This window comes from Ammodytes marinus (genome assembly GCF_949987685.1).
Source record: "Ammodytes marinus genome assembly, chromosome: 3".
Lineage (NCBI taxonomy): Eukaryota > Metazoa > Chordata > Actinopteri > Uranoscopiformes > Ammodytidae > Ammodytes > Ammodytes marinus.
The window spans coordinates 14725446-14736432 of NC_137232.1; the positions used below are offsets into that span (position 1 = coordinate 14725446).

The window sequence follows — 10987 nt, forward strand, 5'->3', positions numbered from 1 at the left end:
TGTGTGTGTGTGTGTGTGTGTGTGTGTGTCAGTAGGGATCTTAACTCAGGATAAGGGTGGATGAGTCCTCAGTGGCTCCCGTTAATTATAGCTGATGGTTAATTAAGGGGAAACGACTGGATAACTTGATGTTTAATAACTTTTTAGGAACTGACAAACATCTGTGACGGCTGTATGTTTCTGAGTTTTTTAGTATGTTCCAAAAAAGTAAAGAAAAGGTAACGCATCTCAAGTTCCCAAGTTTAAGGTGGAGTCAGCTATTCAGGAGAATGCTTGTTGTCAAAATCACTTTTTGTCAAAATCAGTGAATAGCTCCGATACCTATCCGTACTGTTTGTGTTGAAAAAAAGAAGAAGCTGTTAATACACAGCCTAGGCTCTTTAAATGTGTATGTATACAAAGGGGGCCACCTTAGATAGCAACATGCCCGTTTACAGAGCCTCTGCTTTGTATTAACGCTTGACTTTTTTTCATAGCGCACACACAGTACTGACAGATAGCAGACAATGAGGAGATATTCACTGATTTTGACAAAAACATTTCTGACAACACGCATTCTCCAGAATCACTGACTTCACCTTTAACCCGGATGATAACCCAGCTGATGTGTTTCTCCAGGTGATTCCAGACGTGAAGGACCAGGAGTGGGATGAAGCCAAACCGGACTCGTACGCGGGGATCTTCCACTTCCGGTTCTGGCGGTTTGGAGAGTGGGTGGACGTGGTGGTGGACGACCAGCTGCCCACGGTGAACGGACAGCTGCTCTACTGCCACTCCAACGACTGCAACGAGTTCTGGAGCGCGCTGGTGGAGAAGGCCTACGCAAAGTAAGGACTGACCCTGGCTGTGTGTGGCTTCAGTTTGTTTTATTATTTATTATGTCTTCTGTAGGGATAGGTATTGAGAACTAATACTAAATTGGTACCGGTTTCTGATATGTCGGTACCAAAGAGATGCTCGTTTCTGCACTAAAAATAAGAACTGGATGTAGTAGGGCATCCGGGTATTTTTCAGCATGCTGCATTTGACCACATATATTTAGATATCTGTAGATGTATGTAGATATTTTTCTGTCACACTAAATAGCAGGGAAGTATGAGGAGTGGAAGAGAAAGTGAGAGTGGCTTGAAGAGAAACACGTTCAAAACTGTAGAACACCCATTTAATGAAATGCAACTAAAAGGAATTACACCAGCAACTTCATTATACTTACAAATATAACATTTTAAAAGTGAAGCAGTGCAGTGTGTTTGCAAGCTTTACAATTGTTCTTTTTATTTCTGCCCAAAAATATAGTGACGTCGAGATCTTTTAGCGACCTGTTGCACGCTCAGCAGTTAATGCCGCTCCCTATATTGACATGCCGTTTGGACGGTCAGGCTGTCACAAAAGTACACCTATTTCCTTAACTGTATGGGCCTATTTATAGAAAAGTTAAATGTATAAGTAATAACAAATTAAAAACTAAGCCTTAGTTTATTAAGTGATAAAATTAAGTGTTGCAGGCGGATGGTTGTGGGCCAAATGTGATGCCGTGTTTTGCTAATTGCTGCTCAAACAGTGAACGCCCTGGTGAACTCTGACTCATCTCAGGTTCAGTCACAGGAACAACAACAGCTGTTTGTATAAACCTTATTCTTCCCACAAACAACAGTTGATAATATGATGTAATGCTGTTAGCGCGTCACATACCAGATTCTTGTAGCAAGCTTAGGATGAACAGATGAAACTCTCAAGGAGCAAACTAATAAAAATCAACATCCTAATGTAGCCTTATTTACACATTAATTTCATAACCTGCAATTATGTTATTTTAACAATGACATTTTTAAAAGATTAAACGTACATTTAAATTCCATGCTTGACTTTGGCTGCATAAGAGAAAATAAATTCAAGGCACATGACTTAAAATCACTTAAATGTGTAAAATACAATACATAACTAGAAATACAAATACAATATGATACAAGGTCACTGCAACCTCACAATAAGTAGGGTCCCAGTAAACTTTGACCGCCAAATTCCATTCAGTTCATCTATGAGTCAGTCAACCTTTGTGCAAAATGTTAAGAAATCCCCTCAAATCGTTCTTGAGATATTGCGATCACAATAAGCCAGGTCACAGTGACCTGGACTTTTGACCATCAACATATAATCATTTTATCCCCTATCAAAGTGTGAGTGTGTGCCAAAATATGATGACAATCAAGTATCTATGAACTATTTCTTGTGTGTGTAGGATGAGTGGTTGCTATGAGGCTCTGGATGGGGGCAACACAGCAGACGCTCTGGTAGACTTCACGGGCGGAGTGTCAGAGGGAATGGACCTGATGGAAGACGGACTCAAAGAAGACGAAACAAAACGAAACGAGCTGTTTGAGAAAGTCCTGAAAGTTCACAACAGAGGAGGCCTCATCAGCGGCTCTATCAAGGTAAGGGCTTGGGCTGGGCGCTAATATGCTAATACAGTATCTCAAGTGTATGTCATTTAATACGGGTAAGGACATTAGATTCTCAAACACGCAGTGAATGAATTATGGAATTAAGTCGGGTCAATTTTGAGATTTTTGGCTATTTTGCTTCCATTACATGTCTTCTTCCTTCCTTTACATGTCTTCTTTCATACAATATACTACAATAATAGCACACTAAATAAACTTGCTGTGACATTGTAGGCTACCAGTGCAGCGGACATGGAGGCCAAGCTGGGCTGTGGTCTGGTGAAAGGCCACGCCTACGCGGTGACAGACATCCGTAAAGTGAGGCTGGGCACCGGGCTGCTCGCCTTCTTCAAGTCAGAGAAACTTTACATGATCCGCATGAGGAACCCCTGGGGCAAAACAGAGTGGAACGGGCCCTGGAGCGACAGGTGTGTGTGTGTGTGTGTGTGTGTGTGTGTGTGTGTGTGGGGGGGGGGGGGGGAGGTCCAGAGGTCCAAATTTACTAAGAAAGATATGAAGAAGGAAAGTAATTATTGTCCTCCATCACAAGGTATCTATTATATTTAGGTATAAAATTATCTATTGCAAAACTATAAGTCTTTAGTCTAAATGTGTTTTGCAATCAGAACAATGTCACACAAACAAACATTTGAATAGACACAATTAGCTCTTTCTGTGTGCATGGCAGTTTGAAGTAACGTTGTGTTGAACATAGTAAACACACACACACACACACACACACACACACACACACAGGATTTCAATATTGATGTGTATTTGAACATAATACTTACAAATACTGTAAAATCAAAAAACAGCAAAAAAATGTTTTAGAATAACAATCTGTGTTGGTGTTAACATACTGTATATCCTCTATACTTCATATATTTCACATCTGCGATCCACATTTTGTCATAAGAAGAAGATGTCTGATCTTTTGTTCCTGTTTGCAGCTCTGAGGAATGGAAGAAAGTCAGTAAGAGTGAGAGGGAGAAGATTGGAGTCACTGTCCAGGATGATGGAGAGTTCTGGTGAGTTTTAGTCTTTAGTGCAGCGTTTCCGCCTGGTGGCTAAACAAGGCAACTACATGTGACTAAACATCTGTCTGGCATTATTTATTCAATATCGATTTTTCAAGGGTTAGTTTGATATTTTAATAGATCATTTATCTGATATCTTAAATTTTTTTTTATTTTTTTTTCCTAAATTATAATTTCTTACTCTTGGTGTTTTTTTTAAATACTTTTTTATTTTGATTATTCTTCAAATCTCCCTTTACAGTAAAATCTTCCACTAAGTGACATTGTCCTTGACAACTAGTCATTACATCCATACGCTTTCATGTATCCAGTCGATTCATCAGTAGAATAAGTCCAGAAACAAATCAAAGAGAGAGAAGAAATAAAAAAATAAATATCAACATTGAAAATAATCAATGTAAATAGACCAAACATTAACTTATAACAAAACAGGGGTTGTATACAAGTTCACCTGGCAGATATATTCAGTGTTAGTCCCAATGGTCTTCCATCACCAATATAAGTGGTTCTGGTGATGGCTCCAATGCTTCCTCATCCTTTTTATAATAATTATCAATTGTTTTACACTAAATAGCTGTTATTAATTAACCAGAATGTTTTACTTCCAGGATGACGTTTGAAGACTTCCTCGATAACTTCACAGACCTGATCCTGTGTCGTCTGATCAACACGTCCCACCTGTCTCTGCACAAGACGTGGGAGGAGTCAGTGATGCAAGGCTCCTGGAGTCACCACGACAACCCGCTTAGCAACCGCACCGGGGGCTGTGCCAACAACAAACACTCCTTCCTCCAGAACCCACAGGTGTTGATTTACGTCATTTATTCTTAAAGCTATAGTGCGTAACTTATGTTACCCCCATAAGGAATTCTGAGTAATTACAACAACACTTTCTGTGCATCAAAATGAGGTAAGCCTTCTGTGATCGCACTTTTATACCTTCTGTTGTGCGTCCAGGTTTTTTCTTAGCAGTAGAATCAACAACTGAAACTTTTCCTGGGCGCTTCTTTGGGTTTTTCTGAGCTCCCGCGCCATTGTCGGGAGAGAGAGGTACGGAGAGAGTTTTGTGGAGCCGATAGGCTTGAGCAACTTTGTGTCAAATAATTTCACAAAGCCTTCAATGTAACCAACATTCATTTATATGACAAAGTTACGCACTATAGCTTTAAGGCTTCAGATTTGGTGTTAGTACAGCCTTTGTAATAGTGTATAGTCATTATTAACTCTATGTCTGTGTTTCAGTTCATGTTTGACGTGAAGAAGCCGGAGGACGAGGTGCTGATCAGTCTACAGCAGAAAGACCGCAGAGCCTCGCTGAGAGGAGGACAGGGAGAGAACCTGTCTATGGGCTTTGACATACACAGGGTCAGTGTGTGTCTGTCTGTCTGTGTGCGTGTGAGAGATTGTGTGCTGACTTAAACTCTCTAAACAAATATTAGATTAGATTAGACAACTTTATTGAACCCAAGAAAGGCAAATACTGTATATTAAAGGTGCTCCGAGGAACTTTCAGTTTGTGTTCATTCTTCCACCCCCTTTGGACAAAAGTGGTAGTGTTTTTACTACGGCAGCTGTTGTTCCTGGGTGAGCATACCCGGACAAAGGCATTAAGAAAAACGCTATAAAACTAGCATTCTTTTCACTGATGGTCTCGTTTGCTGTTACATGTAATTTATGATCATCAGAGGAAAAATTAGATAGTTTCAGAAATATTTAAAAGTTCATCGTAGCACCTTTTAATATAGTGAAATTTGGTGCCATCTCTCTCTGTGTCTCTAGGTGGAGTTAAACAGGACCTACCGTATGCATATGAAACAACAGAAAGTTGGTGGAAGCGTCTTTATAAACTCACGGTCTGTGTTTGTACGAATCGACCTGAAAGAGGGGCGCTACGTGGTCATCCCGACGACCTTTGACCCGGGACATGAGGGAGAATTCCTGCTGCGCATCTTCACAGACGTGACCGCAGACTGCAGGTAGCGACTCATGGGGAATCTGGTTTGGTTTGAATTCAGCTTCTGTAGATTATCTGTTTGTTGATCAGCAGCTTGTTGGATGTTGTGAAATGGAAAATCCAAAAATGTAAAGTGACATAAATTCCTGGACCTGTCTGCTAGTCAAAATCATGTTGTGTGAAAAGGGTTGTGACTGGCAATGAGAGTGTATAGGACACAGGACTGAAGGGACACAATAACACACTATAATAGTTTATAGAAGAAAACATTGGCCTACGCGCAAACTTTCAATATTTGTTACAAAAACGAGCACAAATGTTTTAGTTTTTGCCATATTACAAGGCAGAAAGTTGTGTATTTGGATAGTACACAAGAAACAGTAATATGAACATTACTCTCTCTGTCTGTCTGTCTCTCCCTCTCTCTCTGTCTCTCCCTCTCTCTCTGTCTCTCTCTGTCTCTCTCTCTGTCTCTCTGTCTCTCTCCCTCTCTCTCTCTCTCTGTCTCTCTCTGTCTCTCTCTCTCTCCCTCTCTCTCCTCTCTCTCTCTCCTGTAGGGAGTTGACTGTGGATGAGCCTCCTCAGACGTGCTGGTCGGGGATGTTTGGTTACCCGTCTCTGGTCACTCAGGTTCACATTCTGCAGGCGGACGGACTCGCAGGACAAGACTCTGACGGAGGTAAATACACAAACCATAAGAACTCTGAGACAGTTAACAGGGCAGATTCAAGAGGACAACACAGTTATTCATATCAAATGTAACTTCTTAAAGAGGACCTGTGATACTTTTCGACTTTTATGACCTATAAGCGTTGTTATAATGATTTATAGTCATGTTTAACCATACTAGTGTATCAAATAATTACGTACATGCATTTAGACATATTCCCTGCTTACCGTCTGGGGTGGTTATGCAGAGCACTAAACACTAGGGCAGCCGGTCGAGAATTCACTTGTTCAAATTTCCGGGTATCATGTCGTCACGTTCCCGGATGTTTCCATGTATGGTAATGCTGCTCAGGCAAGCTCCGGCCATGCCCCCGGAACACTGCCTTGAGCTCATGAAGCTCAAGGCAGTGTGTGGAGCAGACTGCTGTGCTCGCTAGGGTGAGAGGAAGAGTGTCCCGAAAATCTACATGGTTTTTTGTGATGTGATTCGTGTCAGGTTGCTCTACCTGTACAGCAGTTTTTAACAAGAAATGAAGACCAGAAAAGTAGTATAATAGGAGATCTTTAAGCTTCATCGTATTATGCAGTGTTTAAGTAGTTGTTGTGTGAGTTTCTGCTATGGCATGAATTTTTTTTAATGTTAGTTTACGTTAGAACCTTGAACCTTTTTAGGTGATTTTTATTTGTTCACATTGTCATTTTGTGCCTGCAGATGGCAGCAAAAGCTTTGTAATGTCAGTGATTGTCAGAATGGATAGCAGACATTTCAACACACATCTAAGACTGTTTAAGCGGTGTTTGTTTCCAGTAATTAATTTTTTTTTCAGGTATAACAACAAACAAAATGCAATAATGATTGCTTTGAATTCAGGATTTTTATATGATTATCAGGGACTTATTCCATTTTCTAGTAACTCAAGAAACTGTGTGTGTGTGTGTCTGTGTGTGTGTCTGTGTGTGTGTGTCTGTCTGTGTGTGTGTCTCCAGCATCCGACCCATACGTGATCATTCGTTGTGAAGGAGAGAAGGTTCGCTCTCCTATCCACAACAACACACGCAGCCCGGCCTTCGACACCAAGGGGCTGTTCTACAGGAAGAAAAGCAACCAGCCAATCAGTGTGGAGGTTAGTGTGTCTGTGTGTTTGTGTATGTGTCTTTGCTTGTGTGTCTGTTTGTGCGTGCGTGTGTGTGTGTGTGCATTTGTCTGTGTGTGTATATGTGCGCGTGTTTGTGTCTGTGTGCATGTGTGTGTGTTTGTGTATTTCTGTCTGTGTAGTGTGTATGGGCATGTGTAACCAGTGCTTGCTCCCTCCCTGTGTCTTTCAGGTTTATAACCACAACGTGTTGACTGACTCGTTCCTCGGTCAGCTGAAGTTACCGGGGGAACAGGGCGAGTTCCAACAGACGCTCCACCTGACCGATCGCCGTGACAACGACCTCCCCGGAACCATCACTATCGCCATAACGTCCAGCTCTGTGCTAACCAATATATGATTCTGAAGCACGGGGAAACGGGAAGTCAGTGATTCTGTAGAATGCTAGTTTTTGTCGAAAACGCTTGTTGTCTAAATCAGTGAATATCTCCTCAAGATCCATACCTGTCAGTACAGTACTGACAGGTAGCAGATCGTGAGGAGATATTCACTGATTTTGACAACAAGCGTTTTCCAGAATTGTTGACTCCACCTTTTAAAGCTTAAAGTTTACCAAATTACCACTTTGCCAATGAATTAATGTTTACCTATAAGAGGAAATTTTAGGTTCAAATTGTGGGTTTAAAGGGTTTGTTTACTAGGTTTACTTTATATAAGTTTACACATCCAGAAGTCTCGGTCTGTGTTTTAGTTTGAAGCCATTAAATGTCCCCCAAACTTCTCTTGACCATATCTGTTTACGATAGGATTTCCGGTACTGGCAGTGGGTGTTTCTGAATATCCTATAAAATATGTCTGAGATGACAACTTCCTGGGTTCATTATAACCATAGTTTACAGTTATTTGGGTAACTTTTTCCTGTGGACCACTACTTTTATTCTACCGTCTTATTTGATATATTTTCAAATCTTTGTTTATTTTAATTCACTCTTGTATTATCTATTATTTTCCCTTCTTTCATATCTTATCCCATGCCTCTCATGCCTTACTGTATGTAATAACTTTGAATTGCCTTATTGAAAGGTTTTACACACACACACACACACACACACACACACACACACACGCACACACACACGCACACACACACCCTCAGTGGCCTAGTTACTACACCTGCTAAATGCAACCCAACTTGGTTATTAATTTAACTACATGTTTATAACGGAGGCTGTGGTTTACAGTACTGTTGGACTTAACTGCATTATATTGAGGTGTCTTATAATGTTTTGCTTATTTAAATGACAAAAATGAAGGGAAAGGGTTTTCAATACATTTCAGATTTATTTCTATAAGATGCTATAAACAAATATGTTCATGGTTTAGATAGAATGCTACAATCTGTTTTTAATGACTTTATCACTGTTCCTTATTTGTAATTCTCTTGTCAATAAATGTTTTGTTTTGTTTCACCCATTCAGTATTTTCTATGGAGTTCCCAATCTTTTCTGACTATATGCAGTGACACTATAGTCTATAAGTGCCACTTTTTATTGTGTCTCTCTCTGCCAATCATAAAAACATGAAGTAATTTTAAAGAAAATCAAATACATTTGGGAAAATGTTTCTGTAATCAAACAAAAATAAAGTGCAATAAAGTAAAAGCAACGTGATAATCACATTCATAATACTGAGTTGAGTTTTCACTTTATCGTGTGTGTGTGTGTGTGTGTGTGTGTGTGTGTGTGTGTGTGTGTGTGTGTGTGTGTGTGTGTGTGTGTGTGTGTGTGTGTCTAGTTACAACCTCCTCTGTGTTGCACCTCCCTGTAACATGGATCAGTGGCAGTGAATGGGCAGCTAACTGTGTCACTGTTAATATACCGAAAGAGAGGGGAGGAAGAGGGAGTGAGAGAAAGAGAGAGAGGTTGGGAGCCATTCTCTCCTTATCCTTCTGCGAACCTTAAAGAACACAAGAAGAAAATTATTCATACATTAGAAGTCTGCAGGGGAAGTGAGAAGATATTGGAACAAAAAGGACAACAGGTCTGATTTAGAAGATAGGAGAAATATGAAGGTTTCATTCATTATTTTCAAGCTTTTTCTGCTGTCGGATTAACAATTTTTCTACACTTTTTCTCCTGAAGAAAGACTTCTCCATATATTTCTTCATCCCTTTTTCCACTGAAGAGGACGTGTGACTCAAACTGTTACTCTGGAGAGAAAGAGCCAGAAGAACCAGGAGACTTGACAAGCTTATAACACCCTGAGGTACTGACACACAGTGAGTCTGCAGGTTTATATGAAAGAATGTCTGACTGGTGTAGTTCTGCACTGGGTTCCAATGACAGGTCTTTATTAAATAGCCTATTAAATATGTGAGTTTTTATATAATATGTTATGATACATTGTATTTGTGTCGCACCTTTCAGAAATGCAGCTCAAAGTGCTTTACAATTACGTACATTACAATCTTTACATTTACACAAAGGCATTTCAAAGCATTAAAGGCATTTAGATTTTCATTTGAAATATTACTGTATTTTTATGCCTTTTTTCAATCAGTTCACATTGAATTTTAAATGTCAAATGATAAATAACTCAAAAGAGTCTGGTTTTACTGTGCAGCAGGTAATAGGGCTTGACTCCTGGTCCCTCCCTTTACTCACAAAGCTTTTAAACTCTTATCTCTAATCTACGTTACGATATGATTTTCTGGGTGTAGCCAAAGTCATGTCAACATTCATATTTCACCACAATCTGCTGATGTGAGTGAAATCTGAAGTTATTTGGGTTGCCCTAGAAAGTTTCCCATAATCGATTGCTGTCCCATTAGTGGGGGGTCTGTGGTGATCCCCTCAGGCCTAACGGTAGGCAGGGAAGAGATTTGGGTTCAGACTGATACATGTGTCTGTGGAGTGTTCTGGGCATTGGCACTGCTCTACAAAGCTCCCAGGACACTCACATTAGTTCACTCAAACCGACAACATATACTGCACACTACAACAGAAAATGTCACACCCACTTCAAGCAGCAATCAAACTTTGATCTAAAGATTTCTGCTTTTCTCCATTCCTCCTTTGCTTTCATATACCGTATTTCCTGTAAACATTTTGCAAGATGTTTTTTACTCTCCCTGTGTTGCTCATGTTTTGATAATGTGTCTTAATCCACAGGTTGAAAAATCTGATACGTTTAGAGAGACACACACACACACACACACACACACACACACACACACACACACACACACACACACACACACACACACACACACAGTTAAGCCATGGCTGCACACAACCTTTGTCCTAGACCTCTGCTGGGGTAATTAGATGCTGAAATATTGATGGGCAGTTTGTGTTCCTGTGTGTGTGTGTGTGTGTGTGTGTGTGTGTGTGTGTGTGTGTGTGTGTGTGTGTGTGTGTGTGTGTGTAACCTTGTGTATCACTGTTTCGTCTGATGCTCGCTCGCGCTCACCATTAAAAAGAAAGTTGTTCTGATCCAAAGACCATTGTTTAAGAAATGAAATCGATTTTGAACGGTTTCCGTCAAAGTGAAACTCTCCCCGGTGAGAGTTGTCTCATTATCTATCACAGGCCACTGAATGGAACCAAATTGATATCGCGTCAGACTTTATGATATTGGCAAATATCATATTGTTGTCGTATGAATTGTCCTAATATCATATACTAGCTATTTACACCCCTAATGCTAACTCAGACTCTTATTTTGTAGGGCAGATTTAAAAAAAGCTCTTATTTTGTAGGTCTTGCTTTTTAAAGAAAGGCCGAAACA

At 40.2% G+C, this 10987-nt stretch overlaps 1 protein-coding gene across 1 annotated transcript in view; it reads left to right on the forward strand.

Annotated features, from left to right (window-relative positions):
* capn5a (calpain 5a) overlaps positions 1-8869 on the forward strand; it is a 29187-nt gene extending 20318 nt beyond the window's left edge. Inside the window, exons 4-13 of the mRNA XM_080053719.1 lie at positions 619-827; positions 2240-2432; positions 2676-2869; positions 3395-3472; positions 4090-4285; positions 4724-4846; positions 5261-5457; positions 5993-6114; positions 7092-7228; positions 7431-8869. Of these exons, the coding sequence (XP_079909845.1) occupies positions 619-827; positions 2240-2432; positions 2676-2869; positions 3395-3472; positions 4090-4285; positions 4724-4846; positions 5261-5457; positions 5993-6114; positions 7092-7228; positions 7431-7598 (1617 nt within the window). The 3' untranslated portion in view covers positions 7599-8869. The remainder of the gene's footprint in view (positions 1-618; positions 828-2239; positions 2433-2675; positions 2870-3394; positions 3473-4089; positions 4286-4723; positions 4847-5260; positions 5458-5992; positions 6115-7091; positions 7229-7430) is intronic.
* The last annotated feature ends 2118 nt before the right edge of the window (positions 8870-10987 follow it).